Source organism: Chinchilla lanigera, unplaced genomic scaffold (assembly GCF_000276665.1).
Source record: "Chinchilla lanigera isolate Chin_1 unplaced genomic scaffold, ChiLan1.0 scaffold00065, whole genome shotgun sequence".
Taxonomy (NCBI): Eukaryota; Metazoa; Chordata; class Mammalia; order Rodentia; family Chinchillidae; genus Chinchilla; species Chinchilla lanigera.
The window spans coordinates 3,535,581-3,554,358 of record NW_004955466.1 but is presented as its reverse complement, the minus strand read 5'-3'; the positions used below and the strand labels follow the sequence as shown (position 1 = coordinate 3,554,358).

Genomic DNA, 18,778 nt, shown 5'->3' with positions numbered 1-18,778 from the left:
CTGCTAATGGTCATCTGCAGCTTCACCCTGCCTTCTCCCTGTACCCAAGAATAATGTTGTACATCAATTACTCCCTCTCAATACTACTGAGTTTTCAAAAGTTCTTCACCACAATGTCTATGTACATCTTATTACTATAAGGCAAATATTCTCCTTGGAAACTATATTCCATATATATATGAAGAAATATACATTGGAATATTAGAAAATAAAAACTGCTGATTATAGAAAAGACCACATAAGATTAGCAAGTGTTCATCCTCTTTGAATCATTTTCGAGCAAGGACAAAAAGGAAGGTGAGTTGGTATGCTGCCTGCCCATTAAATCTTTTAAAATTCCTTCGTAGTTCTGTCTGCCAAATGTCACAACATGAAATTTAAAGAGGCTATGCTTTAGTGATCAATGTCATTTTTGTCCTCTACTGTTTGCTACCACCTGTCATATGTGCAGTATGAGATGCTATTAATAATAATTAGCCTACCCAGTGCTTCCTTTCAGCTGTGAGGAGTTTGCTCACCTTCATTCAATCTAAACTTTTCATGGATATTCCTAGAAAAAGCAATATGAAGTTATGGTTGATCTGTTATGGCTTTTCTAATTTAAAACGGTATTCACTAGGTATCACACAAAACATTCAGTGACAAATGTATGCTATAGTGAAAGTTTTTGTAGAGACTGTCTGCAAAGAGGCTTTGCTGCATAAGATAATTAGTACAGGTGTGTATCTAAGGGCAGGTCCAGATTTTGTGGGACTTGATTGAATTTGGGGAAGTCTCTCTTTGTAAAAAAAAAAAAAAAAAAAAAAAAAAAAATATATATATATATATATATATATATATATATATACACACACACATACACAAAATTATAAGTACAAAAGGAACTTCAGCGCCTTTGGGAAAGATCTTAAAAATGAAGGGCTCTGAATTTACACTTCATCAGCTTCTGCAAACATAGCTTTTTTGAATCTGACCATTTAATTGGGGACATAGAACAAACCTGAACCAACCAAAAATGCACTAAATATGAATACCAAACATGAATCAGGCATCACTGTAATACTGAACCGACAAGTTTGTTGTGAGCAGAAGTGAAATAGATAAAGTGGCTGTTTTCTCAGAATACAAAGGGTTTAAGTTACTCTGAAGAACCCCTCTGGAAGACGGCTGGGAAATGCTCAATCCATATTTGATATTGATATGACACTTCACATTTGATACTTTCCCTGAAAATGCTGCCTTCAAAGCTTACTTAAAGGACACACACACACACACACACACACACACACACACACACACACAAATAAATGTATAATTGTATTCTCTCCCACTGGCATAGACATGGAGGATATACATAAAGATGGGATACCTTAGGGTTCATAAGACGTGTGATTCTATAAAAAGAGGAAAATGAAAAATTAGAATCTGTAGGGAAGCCTACATTACAGCCTTGTGGGGAAAGAGTCCAGCTATGGAAGAACATATTCATAGAATGATACATCTAATGTGTCATCTTGCTACATGTCCAATGTCCTTTTACTATGACATTAGGACACATCAAGTTTTAAACATAGGAAAATAATGACAATGGCTCATATGTTACATTACTTTATTTTATTCATACCCTTGGCCAGTTTGGCTTCTATCATTTTTTAAATATCTCTTAGAATTATCTTCTCCTCCTAATAACCACCCCCCACACAGACCAAAAAAACTTGTGCTGTGTCTATTTATCTTTTCCTCACTCAGAATTCGGTACTTCACACAGATAGGCATTCTGTAGAGATCTGTTGCCATGGTGTCGATGAGTTATTTTTGATAGGTCACCATTTTTTTTCACACAATAGGAATTCCATAATGGAGATGCACTGATCTTCTGTCCTATTCAAAGACTTCAGAACAACACTGCAGTAGACAAAAGCTCACACAAGAGCTGGTCAGATATAGCTAAGTATTTTTCAGTCAACAATCACTGCTGCTACTTAACAAGACCTGTTGATTTTGTAGGCTTAGGACTATTGTGACATCAAGCTGTAGCTAAAATCAGTCCAATGCAACAAGAGTTTCAAGAACATCAGCACAAAAATGATGTCTTAACTGAATAGGCAAGACATATCTTTTCAAGAAAGCCTCTTAATTCTTGGAGTAGAAGATTCTCTTCAAGATGACAAGTGGTGCACACCCTTCAGGATCTTTTGTGCCCTCAAAAAGGTGAGTCTTTAGTGGAGAGAGAAAGGGTCTTTCTTAACCTAGGGTAATGGCAGAGATGTTATGGTGTCTCTTCCCACAGAAGCTCCAAAATAGACAACTACTTGAAGGAACTAAGTGAGGACTTAAGGATAAGGAAGCAGGAACTTCTGGAGATGCTAAAGCCTCTAGAAGACAAGAACAGCCTCTTATTCCAGAAGTTAATGTCTAACTTGGAGGAAAAGCAAAGAAGGTAAGGGCTCCCTATTCAGGTATCCTAGAGACTGAAAGACTGGAGAAGTTAATTTCCACAGGTTTAGGAAAGATATTTACATTGTTTTGGTTTTACTTTTGAATATTGAGTTCCAGTAGAATATAAAGAATCTATAATACAAAATCAGGATGAAAAGGAATCCTTCACATTTTTTTTAATTACACATGACTCAGCCCTCATGTCATGAGTCTAGAGTTGTTAATTCTTTACCCCCTGCAAAGAAACAGGTGAGAGCCTTTAATAACTTTGGCCTATCATGGTCACTGATAGCTTCTGCCTTTACACTTGTAGAATCACTTTAGGATAAATGACTTTGATCTTTCTATTCTACTCAGTAGCAGAGTGAATTTTTCTAAGCCTAGGAGCTGTCTGGATTTGACCCTAGCCTCCTGTAATCATGTGAGGCTGCTGAGGTCCCAACTGTTTGCCAGAATAGTTACTGCTCTTGGGATCCATCAACTCCCTGTTTCCTTTCCAGTCTCAGAAAATCTCACCTCAGCTGGTATACCTTGTTTACATAGGCTTATCATAAGTAACTAAAGGAATTCAGACCATTGGAGAACATAAGCCGGGCAACAAGTTGAGTCTAGCACCAGCTACTTGCAACTAGAAGCACAGACTTCTCTCAGGGCAAGAACACAAAGGCCTGGCTTTCTGCTTAGACCTGGAGGGGAAACAGGACAAGGAACACAAATATAAATGAATTAATGGCTATAAAGAATGTCCTCTTTCACAAAGACTTTACACGGTTTCAGATTTTGTTAGGAACTCCTTGATGGTTCTATTCTCTGGAGACTACCAAAGAGAAACATGATTTCCCCAACAAAATCAAGTATCTGTTTGGAGACTCAAGGGGGTAGGAGAAGGTGGACAGAGATAGTATAGGGAATAAATCTAAGATTTCTCCTGAAACCATCAGATTTTTTAACTGCCTCCTTTACAGAGGAGAATCACTCATTTCTCCCCAAGTCATACAACAAAATATTCTTTGAAGGGGCAGAAAGGAATTTCACTGGCTGTTGGAGACCTAAGTTTTGAGCATCAAAAAGCACAGAATTCATTCTTGGACATTTAGTGACGGCAAACGTGAATTAGGAGTGGAGTTGTCCTAGTTATAGCAACCTTCTACATCCAGAAAAACTTCCATAACTGCTGAGATTTCAGCCCCCACCTAATTCCCATGGTCGAGTACTTTCTGACTGACTCTGAAAATTTATATTAACCTTAGAAGGTGTTTATGTTTTACACTACCTTTCTTCAGCCTGCAGATCATGAGGCAGATCATGGCAGGGAAGGAGTGTGATGAATCCTCAGTCGTGGAGCTCATTCAGGAAGCAGAGGAGATGAAACAGAACCTGGTAAGAGGTCGGTAGGTACTCCTGAACAGGGTTCAATTCCACTGCTGGTGACAGAAGCACAAGGGAAGACAGACTGCTAATTTCCTGCACCTCATGCGCCATCATTCCTGTTTCTTAAGAGACAGACAGTGCAGAATGATCCCAAGGGCGTCAGATGGAATGCTTGGAAGATAAGAACTAGCAATGAAAATTCTCTTTCTTTGGCTTTTTGAAAACCTTTTCATCTAGTGGTTCATGAATATAAGCATATAAACCCTTCACACTGTTACAGACTAGGAGCTACCTATCAAAGCAAAAGAAAACAAGTGGTTTGCTCTTAGGAAATCTTAGATCTTTTAAAAATCAACTGTGTAAAGAACCTTAAAGATTAGAAAATATTGATCTAAACCCCAGAGATATCGTCATATGATGAGAACATCTTAGAATTTAGAACTCATTTCTATTGATACCACCTCATAATCCTATTTATTACTTTCAGTAACGACTATATTTAACCATTATCATCATATTCATCTCTAACATCCCTGGATTTTTACGAGGCCCATTAACTACTACCTTCCTCTGTGATTTATGACCCTGGACCCCTTTGTCACCATTAACTTAGCAGTTTCTTCCAATCTTACTTGATTGCCTGGACAACACATGTCTCTGTTTGTTTGGTCCCCCCTCCCCCCAACAGGAAAGGAAAAACAAGATGCTTCGGAAGGAAATGGAGATGCTATGGAACAAGGTGTGCCTCTAAGGATCTCTTTAAAGCACTGTCCTGCAGACCGTAATGCAAAGGCCCTCCCATTCATCCAGCCCTGTCCTCATTTTGTCATGTCCTTGCTTCTGTCCGTGCCTCATTCCAATGCATCCCTTCCACAGCATCCAAACCAAACAACTGAAGCCTGTCACTTTTCTTATGAAAACCCTTCACAGCCCTCCTTACTGTGGCATAATCCAGCTCATGGCCACCTTTCCAGTCTCCTATCATAGAAGTCCTCCCCTTGCTTCCTATGAAACCACCACATTGGCCTCCTTGTGAATTCGAAAACACACCAAGCCTTTTCCTATCACAAGGCCTCTGTTTTTGCTTTATCTCTACCTGTAATACTGTTTTCTCACAGCTGGTTTGTTCTCAACCTTCAGGTCTCCACTTAAACATCTCTGCATAGAGGGCCTTTTTGTTTACTCCAGGTTATAAAGTCTTAAATAAGCACCCTCCTAGTTTCCATTATACAACTCTGGCCATGTCATCCATTGCACTTTCCATAATACAAACTTATTTTTATTTTTAAAGAATATGTATGTATATATATATATATATATATATATATATTTTTTTTTTTTTTCCTGCCCCTGTTCCCCCTTCTGAGATACAAGCTTCTCCTGCATCTTGGTTGCTCTGTTTGAATCCCTAACATCTGTCACAATGCTTGAACGTAGTAGAGAATCAATAAATGTAAGTTGAATAAGTGAACAAACAAATGCCTAATTCTAATGCTTAATTCAATAATTTCACAACAACCACTGCTTTATGATGACAAGCCTAGGGCTTTGTGTTTTGGCTCAGAAACCAGGAAAAGGAATTCCTCTGTGGACTAGCCCCTGGCACCCAAGTGCTTTCTCATGGGCTATGCAACTAGAAGAGCAGATTGTGTCTTGCAATGTAAACAGGTGATATATATATGATCTCTGGCTGCTTTTTTTCATCTCACCTTTCCAGAAATAAGCAGGAGACCTCCAAGTCTTACATCTTATGCTGAGATCTGCTCCTTGTTCTCAGCTGCAGCTCCAGATCATCTATGTGAACTATCAGAAGCACTAGTTCCTGAGTTCTTGAGAACTTATGACAGGAAATCCAGTGTGATCCAGCTTTGCCAGAGCTCCCAAACTACTGTTTATGAAGGATACCCACACAGCTTAGCTTGTGATTGACTTTCTCATTCTTTTATTTTATTTTATTTTATTTTATTTGTGAGACAGGATCTCACTATGTACCTCAGGCCAGGGCTGAACTATGTAGCCCAGGCGACCTGGGAGCTGGCAGCAAACCTCCTGCCTTCTGAGTGCTACAATTACCAGTGTATGCTGTCACATCTGGCTCACACTACCCACTCTTAGACAAGCAGAAATGGAAAAGAACAGCAAGGACAGTGGCTAGGAATATAGGTTTTAGGGCCAGAAAGAGCTGGTTAAACTCTAAGTCTGTCACTGTATAATCCTAAACAAATGATTTACCTTCTCCAAGTCTCAATTTTCTCACCTGTAAAAGGAAACTAAAAGTAGTTCTCAAAGAAGTGTACAAATAAGATGAAACGATTATAATGTAGTAAAACAGTGTAAGTAATATAGTAAGTAGCTTAATGATTGACATGTACTAAGGGTTCAATGAATAGTTTTTATTATTGTAAGGTACACCTATGGTACCAAAGGGAACGGCTCCTTATATTCTGAATCCCCTTTGGTAGGTAGTACAACTTCCATGTTGGCCTTGAGAAGTCGCCAACTGGCAGGAACCAAGAACCTTGACTCATACTGGTGTTTCATTTCTCTCATTAATTCCGCTAGTTTAAAGATTTGCCAAAATTTCTCTCCACAGGCCTTTGAGACAGAAGAACTTCGTGATCAACAAAAAGCACCACAGATAAAAACCACAGCAGACTTGCAGGATAGAAAGGCAAGTGGACTGCATGTCCTCGGAATGCCAAGTACAGGAAACAGCCTGTTGATAACCAAGCCCAGTCTGGGTAGACAGATAGGCAGGATCCAGGCTTCTGGGATTTGTTTGATTTATGGTTTCCCAAGAAAATGCACTTTTTTTCATGGGATCCCCTATTCTTTAAGGTCGCTACTTTCATCCCAGGTTCCTAAATCTCCCTTAGCATCTAAAAAGCCAAAAATGAACTAGAGATATCATTTGCAGAGAAAGTGAAAGAGATATGGAAGATAGTGCTTTTTTTGGGACTGATAAATTAGATATATTTAGCTATGGTATACTCCTGAACCAATCAGATTTTTATAAGCAGTTTGGTTCCCCTGGAATATGATATCTGAACTTGAGTGACATCACAAGTTTCTGGGAAATTTTAGCTAGGACGAAGTTAGAAAAGCTATACCAACAATAATAGCTCCACAGTAGCTATGTAGTATCAGAACACTTGTTAATTTGCCCTGGAAAATTTACTTGGGGGTATTATATTTGCATCTCATTTCCCCATAACTATCTTATTCACAGAAAATGGTCCGTTCATTTACCTTTCAGCTTTGAGAGAGTGGATAGCACAGAGGAGGCAAATTAAGACAATTTTGAATCTAATAGTGAATCTATGACAGCATAATTTCACTATAAGGTTACTGGAGAAAATTGAGAAAACTAATGTTTTTTATCTCAATTTACTTTATCACCCAGAGGCTCTTTCTTCCATCAGGAAAAGAAACAGAGGAAAATGGAATGGGTCAAGTATCAGGAACAAGCCAACACCCTTCAGGTATTAAGGTCTTCCAAGGCTGGACATAGGACACAATTTTGCTTATATAATACAGTGTCTTTTAACTTAAACCCAATCCCCTCATCCTGGGTTACAAGCTGTACTGCTAAAAGAAATATATCCCCAGAAGATGGTTTAAGTGATCTATCTCTAGCTTTATGTTGAATTACTTGGAATAAATAGTATTTGTTCCAATGTCCTTGATTTTGTTCTATTTGAAACAGGGCGGGGTGTGTGTGTTGAGGGGAGGTACTGCTCAGCTTTAAAAGATTGACCATGAGGGGTCATGGACTTTTAAACTTCTGCCTAACAACCATTCAGGTAACAATGGCTTTAGAGAAGCCAATAGTATATGAGCAGTTTTGAAAAAATGTCCTCTTTCAGAATGACTTTCATGGAAAAGTGATTGAATTGAGAATTGATGCCTTGAAGAACTATCAGAAGGCTAGTGACCTGAAATTATCACTGTACTTACAGCAGAATTTTGAGCCAAAGCAAGCATTATTAAATCTTCCAAGGTCCCAAGGTAAGTAGAGTATCATAGGTACACAGTTTTAGGTTCTGCTTTGTTTGTAAACATTGGATAATCCATTGCTTGTAAAGTAATACAATGCCTAGCACACAGAAAGTTAAATGTTAGTGGTGTAATAATAAAATTTTTCATGACTATGATTAGTAGTAGTCAGAAGCTTTTGTACTAAGGTAATTTCCTTCTAGGCATACCTTTGTAAAGATAAAGTAATATATCAGATACTTAGTATATATAAATGATAACAGTTGACACTTGATAAAATATTAGTTTCATCCCATCTTTCCATTTTTCTATGAATTAGAATTGTTTCATTTCATGAATCTTGTAGTAGTAGACTCTACTGCTTCAGAGCAGAAGATTAAGGGGACAGACATCAAATTGGACAGCAGAAAGCTAGAAAGCAAAAACCTGGAATGCAACCAGAAGCAGTATAAAGTCATTAAGGTACAAATTAAAAAGATAGAGGGAAGGAGTGTTACGAAGAGGACAGAAAGATTCTTAGCTTATCTCATTAAAAAAACGAGCTAAAGTTATCCAAAGGGACCCATATAAAAATCCAAAAGTTTAAAAAAAATTTTTTTTTAATTTTTTGTTTTTTTTCCGGTACCAGGAATCAAACTCACTTCCACTTGCCAGGCAGGCACTGTGCCGCTGAGCTAAATCCCCAGCCCCCAAAGAAAGAAGAACTAAATTCTAGATTCAAACCCAGCTTAGTATATAACGAAGGATTCCATTCAATTTGAGCACATTGGCAGGTTTTTTCCCCCCTGCTTGCAGAACACTGAATTAATTTTAACTGAGGTGATCCATCCACGGATCAACACCTTCCTGTCCTTCTCTTCTCTTCTAATCCTAAAGAAATAAAAGATAGAGCACTACCTCGTGCACACCTATAGTCCCAGCACTCTGGGAAGCTGAGGTGGTAGGATCACAAGACTCAACAAGACACTGTCTCAAAATAAAAAAGAAAAAGGACTGTAGATGGGAATGTAGATCGATCCAAAGGTCCTTAGTTCAATCTCTAGTACAAGAAAAATAAATTAATAAAAGAAAACAAAATAAGAAGAAAGAGAAAGGAAGAGAGGATGCAATACTGTTCAGTTACCACAGTTACGCCACAGGCATAACTGACCCACTGGCTCCATCTTTTATTATGCATTCCCTGGGCATTGCTCATAGGCCAACTTCATTTTCTAAGACATATATTCAAAATTTCAGGGTTTGTTTGAGCCCAAGTGTATCTGCAATCTAACAGAGTGCTAAATATGTGTTTATTTATAATCTCTAGAGTTTGATTAATAAAACAAAAGAAATATTAGCTACCATCATGGAAGAATTTTAAAAGAAACCATATTGAGAGATTATTATCAACAGTGACATGAGAGACACACTGGGATTTGGTGGTGCTTAGTGTTTCTCAACTTTATATGTTGCTTGGACTATTGTTTTTTTAAATTTTTGCTCTTTAGAGTAACTTCTTTTTTCATAAATGTATTCCTTGAAAATAAAATGTGCATTACTATTCTAAATGAAAAACCAGTACAGCTTCCCATAGTAAAGGATAAACTTAATAAGTATATAAAAATGAAAGTTTTAGTGTTCTAACAAGAAAGTCAAAGCTGGGGCCTGTTTTACTTTTGAAAATGAGATGCAAAACAATTTTAAAGAAAATGAGCATCAAATTGGTACTTTCTCCTTGATGCCATCAAATTTTAAAAGTACTGACAAGGGAATCTCTGTGATTTATAGTATTGAACAGTTTCAGCACTACCTCAATTTATCCTAGTTGCACCTAAAATCATCTCACCATCATATTTTGAGATGTTATAATTTAATGAAAAAAGCACTAGGTTTAGAGTCAGATGTATGAGTCGCAGGCCCTGCTCTGAGAGCTACCAATTATATGACCTGATAAAGTCATTTATTTTCAAGTTTTTCTATGTCTAAAACAACCACAGTATTTTATAGAGCATGTTAAAAACTTCTCCCTTTTTGTAACTTTTACCGTGATTCTATGCAACGCAAATTATAGAAGAAGAAGCAAAGTCACAGCGGGTAGGCTTCTTATACCATAGGCAAAGCTGTTATTCTAGACTATGCTATACATGGCAGTGTTAAAGTACATGATTCCTCATGCCTTTTCCAGCCCTACGAGCTATGATTTATATCCAAACTTATCAGCTATTGAAGGTATTATCCGCTGCTCATGAAGAATGATAATTCCCTCCCCAAAGGTTGTACTTTGTTCTATAGAGAAGAAAACATGGTTACAAAATGGGGTGATAGATGTAATTCCGCATTTCTCCCAGTAGGTGGCACCAACCACATCTAGGCTTCAAGTCCACCTTAAAAAGGTAATTCAAGAACCCTGAAGGGGCTGTGGAACAGATTAAAATTCCTGTTACCCTTAGGTCAAAATGTGCCGCCTCTACATACCAAATTTAAAAAGCAAAAAACCACCTGTGTATGTCTGTGTCATGATCTATGGAACCAAGATATATTACTGACAGCCTTGATTAAATCACATTAAAATTAATATTCTACCATACAATCCTTACCTATTATTCTACTCCCTGAATTTCAGGACTCTCCACTCCAAATCGCGGTCATGCACCATTTCCTCCTCAACTCTTATGTAACACTGTTTCTCTCCACCATAGATAAGCTGGGTGATTAGGACACTTAAGTAAAAAACAGGAAATTGCACAGGGATTATTTAAGTACTTAATAGTCCTCCAATTGTCTTTTTTTTTTTTTAAATTTCAATAGAACTGAATTAATAAACCTGTCTTAGAGAGAAGGTGCTATGCAATTTTGGACACACTTACCAGCAAATCAGTGTACAGGCCCTTTCGTTCTAGACATTTCCCTGTAGAGGGAGGTTTTACCCTACTGCTCTTGGCCAAGAATCCCTCCTCCCTGTCCAATGTGCTGGTTGGCTGAGTTGCAGTGGTGTGATCTACTTGTCTGGCAAATATTACTGCCTCTGTTATAATTCAAGCAAGCTCTACTTAAGAATTCTCTTTGGGTCTGGATGTAGCATTACTATTGTGAGTCTTGTCTGCTGAGCATATCCGCATCACCTAGTTTTCTAAAAGGAGGAAATGCTTTTTTTTTTTTTTTTTTTGTTTTTTCTCTGGTACCGGGAACTGAACTCACGACCTTGCGCTTGCCAGGCAGGAGCTTTGCCGCTGAGCTAAATCCCCAGCCCCGGAAATGCTTTTTTGTTGTTTACACCGAGGGAGAAATCTTTCTTTTAGGTCTTTCCAGAGACAGGTCACACTTAAGGAGATTTACTTTTCCTACCAGTTTAAAATTATAATTTGACTCAGGGTGTACAGCAGGTTCTTCCTGGCTTTTGTAGGATCAAGAGAGCAGTCTGCGGCCTTCAGCAGTCACCTATCTTAACACATGCACCAAGCAATCTCTAAATCCAGCTGGATTTTCCAATATATCTACTGGTGTATAAAGATCAAATTTAACTGCAATAGTAATATAATTTGTGATAAGACATTCGATTTTGACAACATTTTCTCTTCTCTATCCCCAACTCTTTGGCGTTTTCTTCAGCTCCTTGAAAAGAAACAGCGAGTTCTTCATTGAGAAGAACCCGAGGGTTGTGTGTGGATATTCTGTTTCACTTAGCAATTCAGATGAAAGCCCTTGAGACAGGAAATGAATACTCTTGACGTCTTAGTTACTCAATAATCCTCTGCTCTGAAAGGAAGTCACTCTTCCTACCTTTCACCTTGACTTCTTTACTATTACTCTTCCTGGTGGCTACAATACACTTTAGCAGATGCTTCTGAATAGGGTTAAACTACAATGTCGAAAGGCAGGGGCAGAAAACCACAGCTACCTTAACTCTGGGTCCTTAATAAGTAGTTTTGCTCTCAAGTACAGGCTTTTATGTTTTTAGGCAACCTGAACCTATTGAATGTTTAAGTCAGTTTGTAGGATTAGTAGGTTATGAGGCTAATTCTGAAGCTAGGTCATTCTTTTGCTTCTCAAAAGCCTCACACAAGTCCAGGGGGAGAATAGAATCCTTTTTTCTCCTAAATATACATTTTGAAGCTTTAAAAATCTGTACTGCATCCTCATTAATATCAGAATTATTTTAGTGGGGTCACAATAGATTCAATTTCTTTGCATTGCACACTCAGGACAGCAGCAAGATGTCTAGGATGGGGTGGTCATATTTAATAAAAAGATATTTGGTTAAAGTTTTATTTCAGATAAACAATAGTTTTAGTGTCAATGTGTCCCGAATATTGCATGGGGCGAACTGATACTGAAAATGACTGGTGTTTATTAAATTTTGAATTCAATTATCTTATATTTTAGTCTGGCAACTGTAGCCTAGGCTGTGGGGTCTACATAGCACCTTACAATACTCCCTTATTCCCTCTTTTATCATCTCCTTTCTCCCTCTTAGCCTGTGCCCTATCTTTCTCCCTGTCTCCCCTATCTCTTCCCCCATCCTCACCCTTATCTTCATCTTTTGCTTTCTACTAATCAGAATTGATCTTTTGTATTGAACAGAGGTCTGGCTTATCTCAGTGTGTATATATGTGCATACTTTATCATTTCACTTCCTCACCTAAGTGCTATAGTAGAAGTACATTTTGTACACTCTTAAATTGTTTTCATTTACCCGTAGTGCTCAAATGATCCTGCCCACAAGGGCATAAGTTTTCAACAGCAAATAAAAGGACCACCACTCCAACTTTTTTTTTTTTTTTTTGTGGTACTGGCAATTGCACTCATGAGCTCCTGCTTGCCAGGTAGGCGCTGTGCCACTGAGTTATATCCCCAGCCCCCAACTTTAAAATGATGCTTGATTTTCTAAAACAAGTAGAAAATTTGTATGAGTCTTTCCTACAATAAGAAAATTACATACTATGATGGATGTTAGGTTTTTTTATTTTAAAGAGAATAAAAAAGCATTAAAGGGGCTGGGGATTTAGCTCAGTAGCACAGCACCTGCCTGGCAAGTGCAAGGTCGTCAGTTCGATTCCCAGTACCTGAAAAAAAAAACAACCCCCCCCACAAAAAACCATTAAAAATGATATAGAATTTCAAAACAAAACAATAGGAAATTAACAATGGTTATTACACTGCATATTGTTATCTTCAAAGTAGTTGCTCAGATTACCAGATACAGGCATGCAAAATTGATCAAACAACATAAGCACTGTTCTTTTCAATGAATAGAAATTAATAGTACAATTATCCTAGCTGTCTTATATATATATATATATATATATATATAATTTTTTCCCTTCCTTCTTTTCTCCTTTCCCCCATCTTACTTGTTCCTTCCTTTTGAGCAGTTTCTTTCCCTTTCACAATATCTATTGTACCTTTTGGACCTTATTTACTCTTTCAGTTTCTTACATTAGGAAAACAATACTATGTTTACACATGCGGATCTGATTTGTTTTACTTATGAGTATGGTCTCTAGTTGCATCCATTTACCTGTAAAAGCCTTGAGTTTATCTTTCCTTGTAGCTGAATAGTTGATGCTAGTAATTTTGCAACTCAATCTAGATTTTTTTCTCAAAAGAAGCTCTTATTTTCCTAATGTTTTCCATCAGGTACTATGGATACCACAACTATGGGCAAAACAACTTCTGATAGAAATAAACCAAATGTGGTAAGGATGACTTTCTGTTCTAAAATTCCCTATTTTAAAGGATTAAATAGATAATTGATATCGGTTTTTATAATGTGTGTGTGTGTGTGTGTGTGTGTGTGTGTTTTGGTAGAGTTGGGGATTGCTAATGAGTCTAGGCAAGCCAGGGCCATGCTAGACAAAGAGTTTTACTAGAGCTATTTTCCCCAAAACAAGACCTAATCTGGGGCTGGGGATTTAGCTCAGCAGCACAGCGCCTGTCTGGCAAGCAGAAGGTCGTGAGTTCGATTCCCGGTACCGGGGGGAGGGGGAAAATAATTAGCCTTGAAAACTAGAGATTAAAAATTCCAGCCACAATCAGTCTATCTTTGCCTTACCTGCCTTACAGAGTAGCCACCAACCAAGAGAATAGTGATGACACATGAGGCAAGAATAGGCTGATTGAGGCTGGCATTTTTGACCTTGAGTTTTTCAAGGTTGATTATTTTCCAGCTAGGTCTTTTTTGGGGAGTTGTTAACATGCATTCTAATTTAATAATTTTTAGAAAACCTACACTCACTGCTTGAGCAGTCTTTTTCCTTTTTTCTCTCTTAGAGAATTCTGGAATCAAAAACTTGCACAGAACAGCAAGGAGCTAAAGAAAGTCAGTGTGATGATATACGAGGGAGACTCCTTTTGCTGAGGTCCCTGTCAGAAGAAACTCAGAAGGATTAGAAGGCTTTTACTCCATTTGCTTTGGACAGATTTAAAGACTAGGCACAGACATTTGTGTTCATTAAAATCTCTCAAACCTTTGTCTGAGTGCTGTCTTCCCCTCTCTCCCCCACCAATCTGGGTGGAAATGCTAGATGGTTGGCCTTAAGCCAATGGAGGGAGTTTAGTCATTTAGGGATTGTAAACAGCCTCTGATTATTTGGTTCACCCTTGGATTTGAGATGACTAGATTCAAAACACACTGCATGCAGTTAAATTTATGAACAGGAGTTCTTCTTTACCTATGAAGTATTTAACCTGGGGCAGATTCACTGCTGGCAAATTAGTATCCACGAAATAAAGAAAATTATATTCCCTAGCTGGCCCTACTCTCACCAACCATATCCACTTGCCCTGCTGATTCCACCTTCTTGCAATTTATTCCTTGAGTATTTTCCACCTTTCCAGGGCCACTGTTGTAGCTCAGGCCCTCTTTTTTTGGCCTGCATTACCATAGCCTTTGAAGTTGTCTCCTTGCTTCCAGGCCCCCTAATCCATCTTCTGCAGTACTCCTGAGCATAATATTTTAGAAAGAAGAACCTGTCACTCCCCTAATGGTTTTTCACTGACTTTATTATAAAGTCTAAATTCCTCGACAGACCATACATGATCTGCCTCCTGCCTACTTCCATTGTCCCCCTTCCTTCATATACTCTGCACTGAGGTCTATAGACGTACAGCTCCCCTGAAGTACCATGATTTTTATTATCTCCATGCACAAAGCTGATTCTTGTCTCCTTGCCTGTTTGTCTACTGTCTATTTTTCTTAAGGATTGAATTTAGTGCTCTTCTATCCCAGTTACTCCCAATTTTGTGTATTAAAATCCCCTCGTGAGCTTTAAAAAATAGCATTTCACTGGGTCCCTCCCTAGATCATTTAAATCATGATCTCTAAGGGACAAGGATCTGTAGTTTTTAAAAGCTTCCCAGGAAATTCTAATATGAGCTAGGTTTGGGGGTCACTGCTCTAAGCTCTTTTCTATCATAGCACTTAAGTGCAATTTTCAATGTACTCAGCTCTGCCCCTCACCAGATGGTGAGCTCTTTGAGGCACAAGACTATGTCTTGTTTATCTTTTTATTTTAACCAATGAACCCCAAGCTTGGGGATTTAGCAGAGGCTTGGTAAACAATATTCAGTAAGATATTTAATTGGTGAATCTGTTTTCATGCACTGTCTTATATAAAATACTGGATTATATTATCATTCCTGAGATCTCCTTTTACTCTGATTAAGCTGTCTTAAATTTTCGATCTCATGTCAGTATGGGGAAATTTGTCAAAAATTCTTCATTATCCTTAGAAATCCCTTTTCCTTATTCCTTCTCATTTTGGTAATGTGCAAAGTAAATCAAATTCAAAAACTTTTTGCCCCCATAGTTCAATTTAAAACCTTAATGTGCATTTTAAGGATAAATCTTTTAAGTGTCGCTTTTGACTGGAGAAAGTTTATAGGAATCACAGAATTTTATCATTAGAAGGAACTTTACGTAAGTAAAAAGCTCTTTCACTTTACAAAAGAAGAAACTAGAGGTCAGTTACATTGAAAAGGTGTTCCAAGTCCCATAGGTAATTTGAGTCAGAACTAGTTACCAAAGTCTGAGAATTACTACTACTATTCCAGTCTAACTCATCTCTTTCTTCTCCTGACCACAAAAATAACAATCTCCAAAGCCCTGAGATATTAGTTCTCAGCTGTTACCTGAGCATGTAACCCATATTGTTTCAAGAGCCACCTCTGTAGAGAAGACCCTGGGAGACTTCCGACAGTCCTGAGATTTTCCAAATCAACTTAAGTAGACAAAGAGATGACAACAAAAGGAAGGAATATAAAGTTCATTCTACTCACTATCTTGAACTAGTTGCTTAACATAGGGCCTTAGATTCCCAATTTAAGATTAGATTTAAGAGCCCCATTTAAAAGTTTTAAAAAATGTTTAACCACTACAATGGGTTTAGATTAGTATATAATACCCATTCTTTGTTGTTGTCAAATAGAGCGTGAAATAAGCTAGTTTACTTGCTACCAGAGGTTTGTAATTCCTTTAAAAATGAATATGTTATCCCATTATGGTTTGTATCCAGATGTGCTTAAAGGTGGGGGCGTTTGTTGGTGGCTGGATCTAGGGTGTGTGAATATGGAATAAAGGTGTGTGGCTTGTAGCTTGGAGGTTCACTGCTGCTGGCTGCCTCATGCCTGCCATGCCATGGACTCATTCCCCTCTGCCCTGCCCCTCTGCCACGCTGCCCTGTCCTGGAACTAGCTATGGACTGAAACCTCTACAAGCTGTAAGCTATAGTAAACCTTCCCTCCTTTAACTTATAAGAGTGCGGTGTGGTGTCTCAGCGGCGAGAAAAGACATCCCCGAAGTATAGAAATAATAAGTTCACTATCAGTCAGGTTTTACTATCTTTCCTTCAAATGTACCAAACCCTTCAATTTCTTGAAAACACAAAACTGAAATATTATAGCCTTTGATCACATTAGAGTAATGCAAAACTGTCATTTAGACTGGCTGGCTATTTGCCAAGCAGGAGTATAGTCTGGATCTCACATTTTTGGGTAAAGATTTGGTCAATTTATCCAAATAATCTGCAACTACTCAAGCTACTTAATTGATAAACCAAAAATGAAAATTTGAAAAGTGTGTGTGTGTGTGTGTGTGGGGGGGTGTCTTGCTGTTCCCCAGGCTGGCCTGGAATTTGCGATCCTTTTGTTTCAGCCTCCTGAGTAGCTTGATAAACCAAATGCTAATTTAAACTACAGAAAGGGTTATAACTTCCACTTTGGTCAGAACATGTTTGCATTTAAGGCACCTCCATCTCTAAAATAAAGTTACAGGGAACTAAATCAGTAAGCACAAAGTATTTGGGGCTGAAGTATCATTACAGTGGTACCTTGGTTTAAGAATTTCATTCATTCCATGATTCTGGGGAAGATGGCTGTGTCTGTGTTGCTCATCTATGCAGAGCTTGCAAATGGAAGCAAAATTTTGCTAGCTGCTCTGTTCACAAACCGAACTGTTTGCAAGCAGAACCATTCACGAACTGAGGTATTGCTTTATTACAGTTTTACTTGCATTCACAGTACTCCAATAACATTTCTCTGAGAATAAAATCCCTGATATCCCTGACTATACTTTGTAATTTCAAGGCCAAGTGAGGAAAAATGCTATCATATTAGTAATATTTTCATAAACCATAACTCTGGGTGATACTATCTTTGTGGCTTATCTTATTTATATCATCTTGGGTTTCTAGCTACTCAGAGAGTATTTGTTAATACCTCACCTCCAAATGTTGTATTTTTACAATGACCACAGAGTGATTAGGAAATTGTTTTGCTTTCTTAAATGAAATAAGGCCAACAGCAACCTGATGGGACCACAATCTTCAAAGAGAGAAAGTCACAGTCTATAGCATTTTTGCCTTATATTCTTAGATCTAGGTATAAAATCCAGTTTTGGTACCATTTGTGTGAACGATAGCCATCTTAGTGTCTTATTTTATAGGTAGATACTTCTACAATCTGTCATGTGCCCAGGCAAATTTCTAGCATGCATTCTGATATCCCAGGAGAAGCCTGTATTGGTTCTAATTCAAAGACCCTACTAGTTCAAAGGTTCTCCACTCAGTCATCAAACATAAGGAAATAGGAAAAGAAAAATATTCTATAAAAGGAAGACTTACTCTCTAATCAATCTCACAGGAAAGATGCTCAAGCATACATATATAAAACTTGGTAAATGGGAATAAGCAGGACAAACAAAAAAATCGACCTTCTCTGTTTCTTTCAAAATGCACTTATGTTCCCCTTAATATTGAAAACTTTTACTTAAGGTTCATTTTAAGCAGAAAATACAATATAAATGTTCCTATACTCCATATTTTCTCCAGTTATTAACCTATACTGTAGATGAGATTACTTAGTGTGTTAGCGTGTTTCTTCTCATTGAGAAATGTCTGACACAACTGAAAGGAGAAGAGATTTAATTTGGCTCACAGCTTCTGAGGATAGAGCCCATGGTTAGGCTGACCCCAAGACAAAAACAACTTGGTAGAAAGCAAGTTTTCTGTGGCACAGCAAAGACGCTTAGTTCTCAATGCCTGGGCCATGCTTTCATGATCTGCCCAGACCTACTCAGAGGTATGCTCAACCAATTGCCTGCATAGATCTCAAAGCCAATCATATTGACACACCACCCTGACTGCCACACTTAGGATAAGAAAATCATTTTATTTCTGCATACTGCTTTTAAAGAGAAAACATGTCTCTGGGAAAGGAAGACTAATAAGGTGGTTACATGGAAACCAATTACTGTAATAATTAAAAAGAAAAACATGATGCTTTCAATTTTTTAAAAAGTTTACTTAAAGTCAATCCATATCAGTTTTTACAATTTGGACTTTTATAGTGCATCACATATATATATATTTGAATGTCCATTCTGAAGGCATTGTAGGTAGAACCTTTTAAAGAAATTGAACAGAAATAGCAATAAAACATTAGCAATGTGGTAGATTAACTAATGGTCAGTTGTAACACCCAGCTGAACTGAATCAGC

General features: G+C 37.8%; 1 protein-coding gene and 2 long non-coding RNA genes across 5 annotated transcripts in view; 1 reads left to right on the top strand and 2 right to left on the bottom strand.

Annotated features, from left to right (window-relative positions):
* Window positions 1–3,787, bottom strand: part of LOC106150158 — a 34,870-nt gene extending 31,083 nt beyond the window's left edge. The window contains exon 1 of the long non-coding RNA XR_001236803.1: window positions 3,713–3,787. This is a non-coding gene — a long non-coding RNA (uncharacterized LOC106150158). The remainder of the gene's footprint in view (window positions 1–3,712) is intronic.
* On the top strand, window positions 1,767–14,255 carry LOC102020993 (uncharacterized protein C14orf53 homolog). 2 transcript variants are annotated; one of them, XM_013521948.1, is made up of 9 exons: window positions 1,767–2,211; window positions 2,294–2,440; window positions 3,723–3,819; window positions 4,499–4,549; window positions 6,404–6,481; window positions 7,233–7,292; window positions 7,677–7,818; window positions 13,423–13,481; window positions 14,056–14,255. In XM_013521948.1, the coding sequence occupies exons 1-9, from the start codon at window positions 2,165–2,167 to the stop codon at window positions 14,173–14,175; spliced, it is 801 nt and encodes a 266-aa protein (XP_013377402.1). In that variant the 5' UTR covers window positions 1,767–2,164; the 3' UTR covers window positions 14,176–14,255. The 2 variants fall into 2 exon arrangements, with proteins under 2 accessions (XP_013377402.1, XP_005399158.1); XM_005399101.2 differs by having other exon boundaries at window positions 1,790–2,211; window positions 2,291–2,440.
* LOC102021744 lies at window positions 3,786–10,685 on the bottom strand. 2 transcript variants are annotated; one of them, XR_263287.1, is made up of 3 exons: window positions 10,653–10,685; window positions 10,383–10,505; window positions 3,786–3,863 (listed from the first exon to the last, which is right to left on the bottom strand). It is a non-coding gene; the product is annotated as an uncharacterized LOC102021744 (long non-coding RNA). The 2 variants fall into 2 exon arrangements; XR_263286.1 differs by lacking the exon at window positions 3,786–3,863 and adding an exon at window positions 7,826–7,906.
* Window positions 14,256–18,778: the final 4,523 nt, after the last annotated feature.

Excerpts from the sequence above, each read along its gene's own strand:
- LOC102020993 (XM_005399101.2), top strand. The coding sequence starts at position 2,165 with ATGACAAGTGGTGCACACCCTTCAGGATCTTTTGTGCCCTCAAAAAG. Across the intron at positions 2,212-2,290 it reads TCTTTTGTGCCCTCAAAAAG|AAGCTCCAAAATAGACAACT; the intron begins GTGAGTCTTTAG and ends CTCTTCCCACAG. Across the intron at positions 7,293-7,676 it reads AACAAGCCAACACCCTTCAG|AATGACTTTCATGGAAAAGT; the intron begins GTATTAAGGTCT and ends GTCCTCTTTCAG.